The following is a 19,443-nucleotide window of genomic DNA, read 5'->3' on the forward strand; positions in this document are numbered from 1 at the left end:
ATACCCAAAGTAAACTGCACTTTCCAGAGATGGAAAGTAGACAAAGTCCCTACCAGAGAAGAATGGCAGATGGACTATGCTGAAATGGCTAAAACGACTGGAAGAATAAAAAATCAGAAAGACCATAATTTTAATAAGGAACGGGGAAAATGTATAACTTATCTTAAAGACCATTGTGAACAGTTAAAATTGTTAGTAGGATTGGAATATCACTTGCAGTTTAAGGGTGAATTATGGATACAATGGAGATGTAAAAGATTTGGACTATTGTAAAAGATGCAGAAAGGGACACAGGTGGCGCTGTGGGTTAAACCACAGAGCCTAGGACTTGCCGATCAGAAGGTCAGCGGTTCGAATCCCCGTGATGGAGTGAGCTCCTGTTGCTCAGTCCTAGCTCCTGCCAACCTAGCAGTTTGAAAGCACGTCAAAGTGCAAGTAGATAAATAGGTACCACTCCGGCGGGAAGGTAAACGGCATTTCCGTGTGCTGCTCTGGTTCACCAGAAGCGGCTTAGTCATGCTGGCCACATGACCCGGAAGCTGTATGCCAGCTCTCTCGGCCAATAAAGCGAGATGAGCGCCGCAACCCCAGAGTCGGCCATGACTGGACCTAATTGTCAGGGGTCCCTTTACTTTACCTTAAAAGATGCAGAAGGAAATGATTAATAACAGGACCCACAAAGAGGAGGAAGTCCAGCAGATTCCTTGGAATTATTATTATTATTATTATTATTATTATTATTATTATTATTATTATTAATGCTTGATAGATCTCTGCAAAATTTTAATGTGAAAAACCAAACTGCGCTTCGGCATGCTCACCTGCCAAATACAACGCTTTCACATGAGTAGGCTGCAACGCTTCATGAAATATGATGACTGATCCAAGCTGGCCTTCGAGAGAGGTAGGGCATCCCCACTCGCTGTCCTGCGTTCCTGCCGAGATCAGCTTAGTGATGTGTTCCGGCTTGCCCAGCAGCCCACTCCAGCTGCCTGGGCTAAGAATACCACCCAGCGACGTCCGATGGGGCAGAGCAGGAGATGAAAAAGGCGGATCTGGGATCTGGGATGGCGGTGGAGTAGTTGTCCTTTGGCCAGCAGAACCAATGCAGCAAGAAGTAAAAGACTGGAGAATTTCACCCATGTTGCAAAAAAAACACAACCCACACATCACAAATTAGTAAATTGAATGCAGTTTGGCACATACAAACAGATAGCCATAAAGGGCCAAAATTACCACTGTGTGAAGATCTCGGTCTTTTGACAAACATTTGGCCTCTCAAGTGTTACCTTTAATCTCCTTAGCATGCTAATTTCAAATAGTTTTATCTCCTGTCTCTTGCCACTGGTTATGAGCTACAGCTTTTGTTTCTTGTTTTTTTAAGTTGTCTTTTAAATGACTGTAAGCTGCCTTAAGCATTTTAATACAAAGGCAGGGTGAAATATCTTTAATAAAATTTCATATAGGTATATGTACACATACAAACACGTATCTATTATGTGCGGTGCTAAATTTCTAAAAAAAATGTTCAGGGGTACTCTTATTTTCCTACTCCTATTGCAATACTGCCCCTCAACGAGGCCAAACTTAGATTCACAAAATGCACACCCCCAGGAAAAAAAGCATTGATTATGTGTGAATTTTATGTCAAAGGCCATAAAAAACTTTATGCTGGTCTTTAGTGTGACCAAACTCTCTCTCAAAAAAAAGTTTGGATCGACTTTTTACTGAGACATCAGCGGTTTTAACTTGAAGTTTGCTGTAACAGAGATTGTTGTCTTTCGTGATACATATGTATAAAAGATATACACTCTTACGCTCTTGTGTTTTGGTTTATTTTACAGGTGCTTATTATTTTTTCCTTGTGTGTTCCACTATGGAATTTGAAAGCCTCAATGAAACTTTTAATTGATAAACAAAACTTTACCAGCCTTTAAACCTCGTGCGCACACACCCCTTTTTTACTATCGTATTTTTCGCCCTATAGGACGCACTTTTCCCCCTCCAAAAATGAAGGGGAAATGTGTGTGCATCCTATGGGGCGAATGCAGGCTTCAGGAAGCTCTGCGCAACCCTCGGGAGACCGGCGCGACTTCGCGCCGGTCTCCCGAGGGCTGCTCAGAGCTGCCTGCAGTCCCGGGCTTCGCGCAGCTCTGCGCAAGCCTGGGGAGACCGGCGCGACTTCTCGCCGGACTCCCTAGGCTTGCGGATAGCAGGCTGTTCTCGGGGCTGGGGTCCGGGGAAGCTTGGGCTTCCCCCGCGCAAGCCCCGTGCCTGGAGGGGGGATTTTTTTTCTTTATTTCCCCCCCAAAAAACTAGGTGCGTCCTATGGGGGGGTGCGCCTTACGGGGCGAAAAATACGGTATGTCAGGTTATTTTGCTGCAAAGTTTAAAAGGTTGTACCAATTGCTGTCCCCTTCCCTCAAAGGCAGCAGAGACTTCTGTCTGTCAACAGAAGGAGTTGGAGACGATTTTCACAAATGCTCACTTTTCTCCTGCAAGTCCCCATGGCTCACACAATTGCCCCAGCTTCTCAGAGACATTCCTCAACCATTCCACAGCAGATGAAGGGGAATAAGTGGAAAAAACACTTCCTTCCCCTTCCATTCAAAGAAGATTCCACTTGCTGAAACAGTGGGATATATACACAGTCTATGTAAAAAAAAGGGACGCGGGTAGCGCTGTGGTCTAAACCACAGAGCCTAGGGCTTGCTGATCAAAAGGTCGGCGGTTCGAATCCCAGCAACAGGGTGAGCTCCCGTTGCTCGGACCCAGCTCCTGCCAATCTAGCAGTTCAAAAGCACGTCAAAGTGCAAGTAGATAAATAGGTAACGCTCTGGTGGGAAGGTAAACGGCGTTTCCGTGCGCTGCTCTGGTTCACCAGAAGCGGCTTAGTCATGCCGGCCACACGACCCAGAAAAACTGTCTGCGGACAAACGCCGGCTCCCTTGGCCTACAGAGCGAGATGAGCGCCGCAACCCCAGAGTTGTCTGCGACTGGACCTAATGGTCTGGGGTCCCTTTACCTTTACCTATGTAAAAGAACACTGTCAAAATATTAATCTGCTGGCAGGCTTTGATTGAGTTTCTGTGTGTAAATACAACGACTTTATATAATTTTAAGTAAGCTAAACAATATGGAGAAAATACAGTCAAGTGCGTATTTAAGGAATCAAATTCAGGAACATAATGGGAAGATCAGAGGTCATGTAACAAATAAGTATCTATCAAGGAATGAATGGCTTTTTTATTTTGTCTTTAATAGCCACTGATGGTTTTTGCTATACTGTTTTGGATCTAATAAAGCATTTGAAATAGGGGAAAAAGAAGAGAAAAAGAAACAGTCTTCCGTGAGCAGAATACCACAAGATTTGAGTTGAGCCTAACAGGTAAAAGGTAAAGGTAAATGACCCCTGGTCATTGAGCCTGACAACCTATTGGAAGCCAGTGTAATTATCGGTGTACAGGTGCAATAAAAGGTATTACACTTTGCAGGTTTCGGTTAATAATCTCACTACCACTTTCAGAACATGCTGATCATTTTGGAGAATCTTCCTTGACTATCCAGTTTAGAGGCGACCATAGTCAGTAAGCAAAAGCTGATGTGACAAACTCACTTGTTGCATAGTTTTTTTCTTTATGCATCCACAATGAAAGCTAAAGGTCCATATTCTATGCAGGGGGAAAGTGAGGTGTGACAAAAGCACAGACTTACTTCATTCATGGCAGGAAATCTGAGGGGGGCCGAGATCTTCTGCTGTCCATTCACATAAATATATACAAGGCTTTGACCGAAGGGCCTCTTCCCAGGCATGTGAACAATGCTTATGTTGTGCTGTTGAAAAAAAATGATAATATTGTTTAGCCATCATCATTATTTATTCTATGGAGGAGTTACAAGTGGCTAATTGTTGCTAGATTTTGCACCCAGGAACATTATCTATCTATATGCATCCATCTCCATGAAAGAAATAAAATAAACAATTGCAGTAGATTACTTATCAGATCACTAGGAACAGACCTAGATTTTCTCATTGGTCTTAGAGAGACGTACCGTATTTTTCGCTCCATAAGACGCACTTCCCCCTCTTAAAATCTAAGGGGAAATGTCTGTGTGTCTTATGGAGCGAATGTGTGGTCCCTGGGGCTGGGGGGGGGGAGAACCCGGGCTTCCCTTGCCAGCCCCACAAGCACGGGGAGCGAAGCTCAGCTTTCCCCACCGCCAATCCCACAAGCTGCGGGGAGCAGCGGAAAGCTTCAGCGAGGCGCCTGTCCTGGAAGCCAGAGGAGGAACAGAAGGGTTTCCTTCTGTTCCTTCTCCAGCTTCGCTTGAAGGGGCGCTGTGCAGTTCTCCCTCTCTGTGCAGCACCTCTCCTGCGAAGGAGTGGCGCTGCGCAAAGAGGGAGAACCGCACAGCGCCCCTTCAGCGAGGCGCCTGCCCTATCTTCTGCCTTAGCCTCTTCCGGGCAGGGGGAACCTTCATCCCGCTGCCCTGAAGAGGCTTGGCGCTGTTATCCCAGAAGCCAGAACAGCCACACAGCATCCCAGAAACCAGATCCCTCTTGCTGTTCTGGCTTCTGGGATTCAAATTTTTCTTCTTCTTGTTTTCCTCCCCCCAAAACTAGGTGCGTCTTATTCTCTGGTGCGTCCTATAGAGCGAAAAATACGGTAATGCTCACTGAGGAGCAAGTCTTGCATCTCTATCCTATCATGCTCAAATTCCTCTCACCTTTCCTATACCCAGGTATGTTGCTCCATCCGAGCGTTGTAAATCATTGGTACAACGCATGCAGACACACTCCTAAGCACAATTTAGAGAACTGATTAAACCTATGAAATGCAATAAAGTTTAGGAGCCTCCATGGGTTCATCTTAATCAGATTTAACAACAGTCAGGCACCCCAAATTGTGACCTACACAGACCAGACTAGCGAGACTTGGGGATCACAAGGACATGGTTACATCTTTACATCATGACTGCCTTCAGATGATAATATCTTTGCTTAAGAAGGCAAGGTATGAATGAGTTTTGTGTCCGTAAATGCAGTCTTCGATTACAACAGAATAAACAAAAAAATGGCAAGCTATAATAAACCATGGTTTCCTGTTACATCTGAGCCAAGTCTGGAGCAAGTCAGCATCTCAAAACATGGTCTGAAGCCGGTTTATGTCGCTCCAAACCCAATGATCATAGTTTTCCAGTTGGACATCGTTGGGAACTATGGTTAATTGAAGACTTATGGGTATAATTGCACTATGCCAAGAACATAGGAAGGAAGGGATGACATGAGGATGGAGAATCCGGGGAAAGGTTTTGTGCCTTAACCCGAAAGCCGGTCATTTGAACTTGGTCAATTATCTTATCCTGACAGGGAATTCCCAGTGCCTACCAACAGAGAGCCAAGTCCACTTTTAAAACGGTCCTATTGCATTACAGGGATGCGGGTGGCGCTGTGGGTTAAACCACAGAGCCTAGGACTTGCCGATCAGAAGGTTGGCAGTTCGAATCCCCGTGATGGGGTGAGCTCCCGTTGCTCAGTCCCTGCTCCTGCCCACCTAGCAGTTCAAAAGCATGTCAATTGCAATAGATAAATAGGTATCACTCTGGCGGGAAGGTAAACGGCGTTTCCGTGCGCTGCTCTGGTTCGCCAGAAGTGGCTTAGTCATGCTGGCCACATGACCCAGAAGCTGTATGCCGGCTCCCTCGGCCAATAAAGCGAGATGAGCGCCGCAACCCCAGAGTCGGCCACGACTGGAGCTAATGGTCAGGGGTCCCTTTACCTTTTTATTGCATTACAACAAGGTCAGCTGAAACAGTCTCTCTTACCCAAAGAGAATCACAGAAGCAATGATCCGACAGCATCACGGTCGCATATTCCTTCTTTGTACACACGGCAACCACTAGCATCCCTGAACATGTAATAAATGCCTCAAACCCTGTTCCATTGCCTGTAAAAAAGCTACAGATAGATAGATATTTAATGAATATGGTCAGCTCTTTGGAGGCACACATTGGCAGATAATAATAAACATTTCTTTTGCAATGAGTTACAATTGTCTCCACAAGGGTGGTGGCCTCCCAGGCTCATTTGAAGCTAGGCTATTTCAGACAGAAGGGCAATCTTAGACCTGGGTGTACAAAATGACCATGCCATTTTGATATCTCTCAGATTCTACCAATTTCAGCATGGAACCACTTCTGAGAGGAGCTCTCTCGTAGCAGAGCTATGCAAAATGCTGTTTAACTGAGGCTGTCTGAAATTCTATAGGTAGCTTAGTTTACGTGTTCTACGGACCATAAACATCATATAAAGGTTATCAAGACAGCCGCAGAAGAGGGGGGAAATACAAGATACGTCCCCAAAGATTGCGTCTTTTAAATAAAAGGATAAGAAAATCTACGATCAAAAATCATTTGAGAATACAGATAGTCTTGACTCAGAACTTATCCTCCCTTTTTAAATAGTGAACTGAGTACAGTATGTATTTCAATAGGTGGCAATCTTCACCAACACTATGTTAAATCCCAGGCACAGACAACAGTAGCGTTGTTAGAGAAAACATGAAAATGGGTCACTAATCTATTCCAGTCAGTTTTTTTGTTGTGTTTTTTTAAAAAAAGATTACTATCTACAGTAGTACTTCACACTGAAATGAAATAGCCAGTGAAGTTTTGTAGTTGTTTTTTAAAAATATTACTATCTACAGATGTACTTAACACAATCAATTACTGGCAATTTCATTTCAGTGTAATCAAAAAGGAAGTTCCCTTTACATTTCAAGCTGGAATTATATGTTTTTTGGAAGTTATTATATTATATACCAGTTTCAGTGACTTTTTAGGACTCAGGTATGTCGTTATCAGACCTTGCACAAACCCCATGCAAACTGGCCAGACCCCAAGACCAAAAATACAGAAAACCTCCCAGCTTACCTTGCTTCCAAAAGCAGGGATTTTGGCTGCATTAGGAGCACAGTGGCAGGGAAGGAAGTTCAAATGACCTTGCTCCTATTGGCCCTGCAATCTAAGAGATGGCGCTATGGTCTAAACCACTGAGCCTCTTGGGCTTGCCAATCAGAAGGTCAGCGGTTCGAATCTCTACAACGGGGTGAGCTCCTGTTGCTCTGTCCCAGCTCCTGCCAACCTAGCAGTTCGAAAGCACTCCAGTGCTAGTAGATAAATAGGTACCACTGCAGCGGGAAGGAAAACGGCATTTCCATGCGCTCTGGCTTCCGTTCCGCCAGAAGTGGTTTAGTCATGCTGGTCACATGCCCCGGAAAAGCTGTCTGTGGTCAAACTCCGGCTCCCTCGGCCTGAAAGCGAGATGGGTGCCGCAACCCCATAGTCCCCTTTGACTGGACTTAACCATACTGGGGTCCTTTGCCTTTTCTTTTACCTAAGAGATCTCCACAGAGAGACCAAGTCACTGTCACTCTCCGCGGCCTGCCCTATAAAAACGATGCATGAGAGCCAGCAAAAACTACATCCTGAATAGATGGATTCCAAGTGCTGATCATAACACCCTTCTTTATGCAGACAATGGCATTCTGACTGGCTGGCTGGCCATTGCCAGACAGAAGAAACAAAGGCTCAACCGAAGGCTGACGGATGCCCTCACCCTTCCAGTATGTTACTGATCATTGGAACTGCTTGGAAAGGAAGTATTTTTCTGCAGGCGAAGCCACAGTGGTGCCACGTAAAAAAAATAGACTGACACACTGTGCTCCTATCGACCTCCCCTAAAGGACATTTAAAAAAAATAAATGTGTGTACTTTGAAGAAACTGGTAATTTACAGAAGGTTTGGCTGTTGATAAACTATCTTAAACTATAAGATAATAATAATAATAATAATAATAATAATAATAATAATAATAATAATAATAATTTATTATTTATACCCCGCCCATCTGGCTGAGTTTCCCCAGCCACTCTGGGCGGCTCCCAATCAAATGTTAAAAACAGTACAGCATTAAATATTATGCTGCAAAAGAGATCAGCTTTGTTGGTAAGTGTCTTGAGAGGCCTCTTCTACCTGCTTCTGAAATCCCCTGGAGCAAAGAAATCGTTTCCCAGCGCTATTTAACTGAGGCTTCATAAGCACCATCCGTCAAAAGCACATTTAAAGCTTATTTTCTTCCCAAAAAGATTCCCCGGGACTATAGTTTGCTAACTCTGTGAGGGGTAAACTATAATTCCCATGGTTTTCTTGGGGGGGCCACAGTGATGCCCCCCCACAAACAAAAAGACCGACACAGAGAGCAGAGAGTGAATCTGGCATGGAGGAAGGGGAGAGGGAGGGAAGGTTGAGGTTTGGTGGCCCTAGCTCCTTTCTGAAACAAGTTTCAAATCGTGCAAATGTGCACATGCACACCAGTCATGTCCTCCTTTTCCTCCATCTCACCCAAGCATAAACTCTTTCCTAAGCATTCTTCCTCTTAGTACCCACCTCAGCCCAGTATACCTGAAGGAGCGTCTCCACCCCCATCATTCAGCCCGGACACTGAGGTCCAGCACCGAGGGCCTTCTGGCGGTTCCCTCACTGTGAGAAGTGAGGTTACAGGGAACGAGGCAGAGGGCCTTCCTGGTAGTGGCACCCACCCTGTGGAACACCCTCCCATCAGATGTCAAAGAGATAAACAACTACCTGACATTCAGAAGACATCTGAAGACAGCCCTGTTCGGGGAAGTTTTAAATGTTTGATGTTTTATTCTGCTTTTACTGCTCTGCCCAGAGTGGCTGGGGAAACCCAGCCATATGGGCAGGGTATAAATAATAAAATGATGATGATGATGATGCCCTGGGTACAGTGATACCTCAGGTTACAGATGCTTCAGGTTACAGACTCCGCTAACCCAGAAATAGTACCTCGGGTTAAGAACTTTGTTTCAGGATGAGAACAGAAATCGTGCAGCAGCGGCGAAGCAGCAGTGGGAGGCCCCATTAGCTAAAGTGGTGCTTCAGGTTAAGAACAGTTTCAGGTTAAGAACAGACCTCCAGAACACATTAAGTTCTTAACCCGAGGTACCACTGTACACAGCTGGCCTCGGCCCAGTATACCTGAAGGAGCGTTTCCACCCCCATCATTCTGCCCGGACGCTGAGGTCCAGCTCCGAGGGCCTTCTGGCAGTTCCCTCCCTGCGAGAAGTAAGGTTACAGGGAACCAGGCAGAGGGCCTTTTCGGTAGTGGCGCCCGCCCTGTGGAATGCTCCCATCAGATGTCAAAGCGATAAACAGCTACCTGACATTCAGAAGACATCTGAAGGCAGCCCTGTTCAGGGAAGTTTTTAATGTGTGACATTTTAGTGTATTTTTGGTCTCTGTGGAAGCCGCCCAGAGTGGCTGGGGAAACCCAGCCAGATGGGCGGGGTACAAATAAATTATTATTATTATTATTATTATTATTATTATTATTATTATTATTATTATTATCACTACTTACAAAGCTTTCCCACTCTCCCCCGCCTTCCAAAACCCACAACAAGCTTCCTCCTTAACGTTAATCGGCTGTGCAAAGGGGTTGCTTGAAAAATGGCTATGTTGCCATGTAGAGGAAGTCAAGCAAGCGGCTGTGCAAAAGGGCATCAAAAAAGCTCGTGAACCTCAGCTTGCTTGCCCATTGCCACAGATCTGGGGATTCCCCCTCTTTCCTGCCACGGCAGTCGCCATACCTGTAGAGCTGTTTCCTCTTGGGCCCCTTGCCGCTGGCACCAGGAGTCGTTTGTTCTTGGTCCAGGCACAGCCAAGCGCTGAAAGCAAACGCAGAACCCGGCCACTTGTGAATAGGTGGGACGGCAATGCCCGCCATGCTGTGGGAGAGGTCAAAATATTGCAAGGCGCTATCCAGGCCCTGCTTCCGAGCCATCGTCAGGATTGCGCGCATCACCGGGACAACGTAAGGGTGCGTCTGTTTGGGGTCCTTAGTCCTCAGCAGCCTGATGAGCTGGTGGAGTTCTTCGGAGCTCATCGACTGGCTCCCTAGGGAGCCCAAGAGGACAATCAGGTTCTCGGCGCAGGCTCCGTGGAGCAGGGTGTGTTGGCCGAGGGTCTCCACGATGCGGAGGACCATGCTCGTATTGACACAGATGGCCCGGCTCTGCCGGTTGATGCAGCAAATTCGCTTCAGCAAGCCTGAGATGAAGACCTGGAGATCGTGCGACTCGAGATCTGGGAGCCACTGAATCAACAGCAACAAGGGCTGGACGTTGCTTATGCCCAGCATCCCAACAGAGGCGTGATCACCTTCAACGGCCTTTGTGGAAAGGAAACGGAATGGTTACCAAAAGCTATCAGGAACAGCGGCAGCGGCAGCAGCAACAGGAGAGTTTGTGGCACCTGAAAGACCAGCAGATTTTTGCGTAGCATAAGGCTGCCACTGAATTTCATGGAGGCCATGAGCGGATGGCACTAGACAAGAGCTTATGCTAACATAAAGCCGGCGTCTCCTTCACGTGCCGCAAAGATTTCTGCTGAAACAGAGTAACTTGGGCTCTAGAAATTATTGGATAGTAATTTATTTGCAAATTAAATCTCATTTCCACAATATACCATATTTTTCGCTCTATAAGACGCACCAGACCACAAGACGCACCTAGTTTTGGGAGGAGGAAAACAAGAAAAAAAATATTCTGAATCTCAGAAGCCAGAACAATAAGGGGGTTGGCTGCGCAGTGAAAACAGCAATCCCTCTTGCTGTTCTGGCTTCTGGGATAGCTGCGCAGCCTGCATTCGCTCCATAAGACACACACACATTTCCCCTTACTTTATAGGAGGGGAAAAGTGAGTCTTATAGAGCAAAAAATATGGTATATGTGAGCGTGTATTACAGAGAGACAGACAGAGACAGAGAGAGAGAAAATATTAAGTATAAATGAAATCAAAAGGCTCTGGGGCATTTTTGTCTACAGTCGTATGTACATACGATAAGAAACAAGAATTGGTCACCGTTTCCTTTTGTGTGCATTTTGACTTTGCAAAGAAACACCATGAGCCTAACACTGCCTTGTTTTCTCTACACTCACATGTGTACAGTGGTACCTCAGGTTACATACGCTTCAGGTTACATACGCGTTTCAGGTTACAGACTCCACTAACCCAGAAATAGTGCTTCAGGTTAAGAACTTTGCTTCAGGATGAGAACAGACCCTTGAAGAGTAGAGAATGAAACTTATGGACTATGCAGAATTGGACAAATTGACTGGGAAGATCAGATATCAACGGGATCACAAGTTCATCGAGGACAGGGGAAAGTTTACAGATTATCAGAAAAGCATATGTGACGAACAGACAACGCTAGTGGGATTTAAAGAGGCTTTGTGAAAGTTAAAGATGTATTGTAAAAAAGAAATAGAACTGAAAGGATAATATTAAATGGCAATATTAAATATAGAGAATGCGTAAAAATAGAAAATATGGATGATTGGTGGAGAAGCTGGTGGAAGTCCAAAAAGTGGAAATGCGTGAATATTGTTTGAGATGGCGAATTTGTAAAAGGAAAAATTTAATAAAAATTATTATTTAAAAAAAAGAGAACAGAAATTGTGCTCTGGTGGCGCGGCAGCAGCAGGAGGCCCCATTAGCTAAAGTGGTGCTTCAGGTTAAGAACAGTTTCAGGTTAAGTACGGACCTCCGGAACGAATTAAGTACTTAACCCGAGGTACCACTGTATATGCATGTGTGTAGCAAGTGTGTGGCAAATGGTTTCAAGCATAGGTCAAAATGGGCTTTAGGTCATAAAAAGCTTATGGTACAGTAAATCTGTTAGGCTCTGCCACCCAGAATCTTCCGTTGCTTTGGCTGCAACCAACTTTACAGCCGGACCCTATTTTAGAAATTTCCGTAACAAGCAGATGTCTCACCATGTTCAAAAGTTCTTCAAGCAGTTCCCGTGATGGCTGACCCATAGATTTTAGGACCTCAAATATATGGGCATAACCAATCCGCTCCTTAAACACCTCCTGAGGGGGTAAAATTAACATTGCATATAAGCAGCATATTGTTCGCAAAGATACGGACATTTCTTTAAGCTGAAGATCAACCTACCAAACAATACAAATTACAAGGTAACTGTATGCTCCCCCCCACAAAAAAATCTGGAGCAAAAGAGGCCACAATATCTAGGTGGCAACCCCCAGTATGAAAGCCAAGAGCAATGATTTGATGTTCCACAACCCTCAAACAAAATTCAGCCCACATTGTGAATCAACATCCTTCTCCTCCGTGAAATGCACGGTTGCACAAGTGGTTCTATCGACTGCTAAATGCTGGCTAAGGCTGGGCCTAAAGGTGCAGCAGAAAAAGGCAAGAATTTGAACTGAATCTCTTGTGACTACAAGTGAGCGACGCTACTTCGAAAAGCATGTGAAAACAACAGAAATCCCCGCAAAGAGAACACACCAATATTGGGGAGAAATGTTCTAACCATGCCCCCTTTTGCCTATGCGATGGTGTTTCAACTGTATAGAGTTTTTAAGGTAGGGGGGCATTTTAAAAATGTGATTTCTCTCCTACTCCACCCGCCGGCCCACCACCTGAAGGGATGAAGCCAATTCTAGTCCTCTTAGCACACTACCAACACATTCTGCTAAAGGTGCAGGATCACCTTCAGGAAGTTTTGCTTACCTTAGCAGCGGGAGATTTGTGCATCACAGCTGTAAGGGCTCGAATGGCTGATACCGCCAAGCAGTCTAGCTGTCCCTGAAATACCTACGAGCAGCAAAAAGACACAAAGCGTTACGGACAGTCGAGTCAACCACTGGCACCTTGGAGGCCAACAGCCCACCCCGTTCTTCCGTGTTAGCATGAAGAAACAATTTCATTCGCATGCTTCCCAATCATCTCCCCGACGCCCCCCTATCCCCCCCAAAAAACCCCTCAAAGGCATGGATTTTATGACACCACAACCTACAAGAGAGAGGACGTGAGAGAAGGGTAGGCAGATATCTCAAGAGAAAGGAGGAGGAGGAAAGAAGGATTCACACATACCCAGGAAGATACTTGGACTGACATTTTCTCCATGCTTTTAATGGACAATCTCAAGAGGGAGGAACTAACAAAGATAGCCTATGCATATCTAGCCAGCATCCCGGCCATGCGGGTAATCAATAGTTAGTCTCAGCCCATGCTCCAGCACATGAAATCTTCTTAAACAGATTCTTAATTGCGCCTGCATAGTTTCACGTTTCGATAATTTGTTAACCCCATAGCCCTTTCCATGCAAGGGGCATGACTAGTCTCTTGTCTCAAAAGAGTCACAATGCTTTTTTGTTCTGTCAAATTGGGGGGGGGGGGCATTTTTTCCTGTTTGAGAAACTAGAAATATTTTGTCACCCAAATCCGCTTGTGAATCTGCACAGTAAGACTGTGTGTATAAAGGGCATTTCATTGGGAGTGCACAAAAACAAAAAGGAGTTTTTAAAATAAAAATAAACAAAGGTTGTTAGCTGAATTAGCTCTTAGGCAGTGATCACCATGCTGACTTATTAGCAGATTAATTTAGACAGAATTGGGGTTCAGGCAAGTGTATTGTTTTCACCTGTTTCAGTCGTTCTGCACAAGAACCTATTTGTTATCAAAGCTCCTACCATTTCTAAAGAAGTCATGAGGTAAGATCTGGCATTTTGCATTCTCTCATGATGGAAAACATTTTAAAAAATTAAGCCACCAATTGCTCCCCACCTCCCAAATTCAGTCTGTCCATTGTACCGTGAACAATGATTGGTTTTCTTTTCATTTCATTTCATCATTATTTTTTGCAACAGAATCAAGACATCACATCCAATCGCACAGATTTGACAAAAGCCCAAAAGCCCAAATACACCACAGCGCTTAGAAAGATGAAAGGACGAGGGGGGGGGAAGAAAGAAAGAAAGAAAGAAAGAACTAAAATAAAACGAAATCACCAAGTTGGTAGTTTTGAAACTGGAGTTCTATTCCTGGACTTCACCTTCCTCGGTTTAAAAAATAAAACGCGACAAATATTGTACGTATCAAATGCTTTGACATTTTTGTTGGCCTAATAACGGCACCACCTTAATACGGATTTTGGAATGCTTAAGCCTTGAAGCGCCTTTAAACCTAGCTTGTGTTTTTCGGTTAGTTAAGATAAACTAAATCTTAGGGACAAGGAAGGTGTTTTAGAGGTGAAGTACAGGAAAGGTCCCGTTCAACCGATTGCCACTGCGCCTCAGCTTCAACTCAAAGATACCTGTTCCTGATTCATTTCTGTCAGTAATTTGTTGGCAAGGTCTTTCTCAGTCTTGTCTGCCACCTGACTGTTAGCATTTAAAAACAGCTGTTAAAAACGGGAGATAAGAATAAATGGGAACAGGCGTGTTAAACAGTCAATCTGTAGGCCGGCGACAATAAAGGCTGGAGCAAACATCTCACTAACCAGCAAGTTAACACAATGGCTGTAACAAATAAAGGGTCCCTTTTTTCCAGAAGGAAATAACTAGGATTGGGGGATATTTTTCCTCCTTTCCAGATGTCGTCTCAAGAAATGCAAAATATGGAGATAGGAAACTGTCACTGTCCACAGAAACATAGAGGTGAATGCCAAGATCTGGCAATTACGGTTTGTACTAAACTGGTTCACTCTTAACCAGAATTTGCAAGTGCACTTTGAACCGTATTTTCAAATCCTAGTCTAGAGAGGAACCAGGTTACTTGGTTACGTTATTTCCTTGGGGTGTAGTAAGGTAAAAGGCAAGGGACCCCAGAACGCTTAAGTTCAGTCAAAGGAAATTATGGGGTGCGGCGCTCATCTCGCTTTCAGATCAAGGGAGCCGGCGTTTGTCCACAGACAGCTTTCCAGGTCATGTGGCCAGCAGGACTAAATTGCTCCTGGAATACCGTGATGGCAACCACAGGACACAGAAATGCCATTTACCTTCCCACCGCAGCAATACCTATTTATCTACTTGCACTGGTGTGCTTTCGAACTGCTAGGTTGGCAGGAGCTGGGACAGAGCAACGGGAGCTCACCCCGTTGCAGCGATTCGAACCGCCAACCTTTTGATCAGCAAGCCCAAGAGGCTCAGTGGTTTAGACCACAGCGCCACCCGCATCCCTCATACCTTGGGGTGTATGGGGCATTGAAAGAGTAGTGCCTCTGTGGTGGGGGGGGGCATGTTGTGCTCCTTCTGTGGAAGTTTTTCCAGCTTTGGTCCCCACCTGGCACTCAGCTCTCACCTGTGGTTTCTAGAAGCTGTCAGCACATGACAGCAGCCGCACCCAGGAAACGGCTTCAACTGGCCAGCTAAACCAAGTGAACACAGCCGATAGGTCTAGCAGGTGGGCTACTCAACCTGGGAAGGGAGCCCACTGAGGAGAAGGAAAACTCGATCCTAAACCTCAGCTGCCTTGCGGGGTATCTTCGGGAGAAGGAACCAGGGGTCAGCAAACTTTTTCAGCAGGCGGCCGGTCCACTGTCCCTCCGACCTTATGGTGGGCCGGACTATATTTTGGGAAAATATATGAACGAATTCCTATGCCCCACAAATAAAAGCACACATTCTACTCATGTAAAAACACCAGGCAGGCCCACATCAACGAGGCCGAAAGGTGGGTCTTATCTGGGCACCCCAGGACCTCCATATACGCTGCCCAGGCTTGCACCCCAAGGAGGTCACTTTGGTGCTGTTAAAGTAGCGGTTTGACTTCAGCCCTGCACGTGCAAACTCCATTGTCTCTCGAGACAGACAGATATCAACAAGTAGTTATTTCCTTATGCTTATTTCATTTATACAGTGGTACCTCGGGTTACATACGCTTCAGGTTACAGACTCCACTAACCCAGAAATAGTACCTCGAGTTAAGAACTTTGCTTCAGGATGAGAACAGAAATGGCGCTCTGGCGGCGCAGAAGCAGCAGGAGGCCCCATTAGCTAAAGTGGTGCTTCAGGTTAAGAACAGTTTCAGGTTAAGAACGGACCTCCGGAACGAATTAAGCACCGCATTTTTCGCTCCATAGGATGCACTTTTTCCCTCCTAAAAACTAAGGGGAAAAGTCTGTGTGTCCTATGGAGCGAATGCAGGGGGGAGGCAGGCAGAAAAAGCCCCCAAGAGCCGCACACAAGCTTCGTGCGACTCTTGCGGGCTTTTCCCCAGGAGGGAGAAGGGACTGACCTTAAAGAGTGCGCGGCTCCTGTGGGCTTTTATGGGAGGTAGGGGAATTGCCATAGCCGCACACAGCCTCTCCAGCCGGGAGAGGCTGCACAAGGCTAAAGAAGAAGCTGTCTTGGCTTCTTTGCTCTTTGGGGCTGGGGGGGAAACCCAGGCTTCCCCCGCAGCCCCAAGAAGCTCTGGGAGAAGCGGACAGGCTGCACACAGCCTGTCCACTGCTCTTTGAGGCTGGGGGGGGGGGAATATTTTTTTCTTTCTTGATTTCCCCCTCTAAAAACTAGGTGTGTCTTGTGGTCCGGTGCGTCCTATAGAGCGAAAAATACGGTACATAACCAGAGGTACCACTGTATTCCGCTTTTCCTCCAAGTTGCTCAAGGGCAGTATACATGGACACCTCCACAATTCTATGCTCACAACAACAACCCTGTGAGGGAGGTTGTGCTGAAGACTAGGGGTGTGACCCCCAAGGTCACCCAGTGAAATCTTCATAGCCAAGTGGGAACTTGAATCTCCCAAGTCCTGACATACTCTAACCATTAGTAACCAAAAAAAGAAGGGGGGGACCATTTTTAAAAAAATAAAAAAGTCTGACCATTACACCACAATGACTCTCTAGTTAAGGCCAGGGTGGGGGTTAGGGGGAGGATGGAGAAAATCTGTACCCAGTATGCGAAGGCTTGAGGGAGAGGGAACAATTTTATCCTGATGGTGTGATCCCACTCTCTTAAATCACAACTGAAATCTGGAGAGTTAGGTCTCCCTAGCCAAGATGGGAGAGCCACCATATTAAAAGGTTTGCCGCCCTATACATCACAATGAAGACCAGTACAGTGGTACCTCGGGTTACATACACTTCAGGTTACAGACTCCGCTAACCCAGAAATAGTGCTTCAGGTTAAGAACTTTGCTTCAGGATGAGAACAGAAATCGTGCTCCGGCGGCGTGGCAGCAACGGGAGGCCCCATTAGCTAAAGTGGTGCTTCAGGTTAAGAACAGTTTCAGGTTAAGAACGGACCTCCGGAACGAATTAAGTACTTAACCTGAGGTACCACTGTACCATTTTTGCTGTTGTTGTTACATTTGTATCCTGACTCCATAATGGAACTTGGGGTGGCATACATAGGATTTTCGGGCAGACATATAATATTCCTCTTTTCCTCCAAGATGCTCAAGGGCAGTATACATGCACACCTCCCCAATTCTATCCTCACAACGACCCAGCTAGCCCTGGGGATTATTTAATTGATTTTTGGTTTTTGAATTTTATTGTTATTCATGTTTTTATACTGTATTTTATGCTGCTTTTATAATTAAGTGTTTTAAAGTGTTTTAAATTTGTTGTTAGCCACCCTGAGCCCAGTTTTTGAACCGGGAAGGGTGGGGTATAAATAAAAAAGTATTATTATTATTATTATTATTATTATTATTATTATTATTATTATTACTAAAGACCACGCCTTGGGACCCTTATAAGGTTCTGCTTCTTCAAGCGCAAAAGGTTTTCCCTCTGCATATGTGAGGGGAAAACATACCTGACATAATTTATGGAAGTACAAGAAAAAAGAACATTATGAAGTAACCTACGTGAGTTCAACATGACCAAAAAGGGGAGGGGGACCCCAAAATTAGCACAAAACACACAAATGTTTAATTATTATTTTTAACCATTTCCCTGCCCCTATGTTTTCAGCTGTCCTTATTTTATCAGTAAGCTGTCTTGAGACCCTGCCCAGGGAAAAAGTCAGGGTATAAATGTAATAATAGCAATTAACAATAATAACAATGATGTCGATGTTAGCCATTATAGATTGTTCAAGTTGCCCAACATATACCCACACATGCCATGCCCATCGCTCAAACATCCATGAATGCCCAACATAACCCTAAAAAATGCTCTCAAGGATGAGGGGCACTATTCAGAATGTAACCCAACGCACTGCGTGGAGATGTATCATGAAGAGAAAAATCAGCAAAAACTCCAGAAGCACTAATAATAATAATAATAATTATTATTATTATTATTATTATTATTATTATTTATTATTATTATTTATACCCCGCCCATCTGGCTGAGTCTCCCCAGCCACTCTGGGCGGCTCCCAATCAAGTGTTAAAAACAGTACAGCATTAAATATTAAAAACTTCCCTGAACAGGGCTGCCTGCAGATGTCTTTTAAAGATAGGATAGCTGCTTATTTCCTTCACATCTGAAGGGAGGGTGTTCCACAGGGTGGGCGCCACCACCAAGAAGGCCCTTGGCGCTGGATCTCAGTGTCAGGGCTGAACGATGGGGGTGGAGACACCTTGGATCGGAAACTTCCACAGAGTCAGATCACTGGTCCATCAAACACAGTACAGTGGTACCTCGGGTTACAGACGCTTCAGGTTACAGACTCCGCTAACCCAGAAATAGTACCTCAGGTTAAGAACTTTGCTTCAGGATGAGAACAGAAATCGCGCGGCAGCAGCAGCGGGAGGCCCCATTAGCTAAAGTGGTGCTTCAGGTTAAGAACAGTTTCAGGTTAAGAACGGACCTCCAGAACGAATTAAGTTCTTAAACCGAGGTACCACTGTAGTGACTAGAAAGGTATGCTGCAGTTTATCAGCTCAGCCAAGTCGGATGAGCTGGGAAGCCTAGACGGACCTGGGATGCCTTATAGGGTTGCCATACGTCCAGATTCAAACGGCGAAATTAACTTCTGAGGGAAATTCGAAAAATCGGCAAAATGTCCAGGTTTTTGCCAAGAGAACCAGGAGGTGTGTGTTTGAATATCACTTTTTTGCCTTTCGGGGGTGAATCCCCTAGGGAAAAAAAACTCAACAACTTTGAGGTTCATTTCCCAAAAGAAAAGCTCAACAGCTTTTGGGGCGATTTCTCCCCCCAAAAACGCTCAACAACTTTTTACTTCTTGAAATATGGCAACCCTACCTTACAGAACTACTGCCTGTTATGAAGTAAATATACAGCCTTGCCCACCCCCCAAAAACCCCAAACATCCTCTGTTCTGTGCATCAGAGCACACGCTGGAAACCTATCCACAAGAAGGACGCTGCTGGCTTCCATGATTTTTTCCATGCTGCCTGTCCCCCCCCAAGAAGTAGAAGAAGAGTTTGGACTTGATATCCTGTTTTATCACTACCCTAAGGAGTCTCAAAGCGGCTCACATTCTCCTTTCCCTTCCTCCCCACAACAAACACTCTGTGAGGTGAGTGGGGCTGAGAGACTTCAGAGAAGTGTGACTGGCCCAAAGTCACCCAGCAGCTGCATGTGGAGGAGCGGGGAAGCGAACCCGGTTCACCAGATTACAAGTCCACCGT

At 45.3% G+C, this 19,443-nt stretch overlaps 1 protein-coding gene across 4 annotated transcripts in view; it reads right to left on the bottom strand.

The window, feature by feature from the left end:
• The window catches only part of NBEAL1 (neurobeachin like 1), a 145,235-nt gene that overhangs the window by 69,317 nt on the left and 56,475 nt on the right, over nucleotides 1-19,443 (bottom strand). For 3 of the 4 annotated variants that reach the window (XR_008327608.1, XM_053365969.1, XM_053365976.1), the window contains exons 11-17: nucleotides 14,207-14,293; nucleotides 12,622-12,705; nucleotides 11,859-11,957; nucleotides 9,672-10,252; nucleotides 5,827-5,959; nucleotides 3,715-3,834; nucleotides 822-1,125 (exon numbers count right to left, since the gene is read on the bottom strand). Coding sequence is in view for 3 of the 4 variants with exons in the window: in XM_053365969.1 (XP_053221944.1) it covers nucleotides 822-1,125; nucleotides 3,715-3,834; nucleotides 5,827-5,959; nucleotides 9,672-10,252; nucleotides 11,859-11,957; nucleotides 12,622-12,705; nucleotides 14,207-14,293 (1,408 nt within the window). In the remaining variant the exon portion in view is untranslated. The remainder of the gene's footprint in view (nucleotides 1-821; nucleotides 1,126-3,714; nucleotides 3,835-5,826; nucleotides 5,960-9,671; nucleotides 10,253-11,858; nucleotides 11,958-12,621; nucleotides 12,706-14,206; nucleotides 14,294-19,443) is intronic. The other variant, XM_053365990.1, reaches the window with a different exon arrangement.

This window comes from Podarcis raffonei, chromosome 1 (genome assembly GCF_027172205.1).
Source record: "Podarcis raffonei isolate rPodRaf1 chromosome 1, rPodRaf1.pri, whole genome shotgun sequence".
NCBI classification, from domain to species: Eukaryota; Metazoa; Chordata; class Lepidosauria; order Squamata; family Lacertidae; genus Podarcis; species Podarcis raffonei.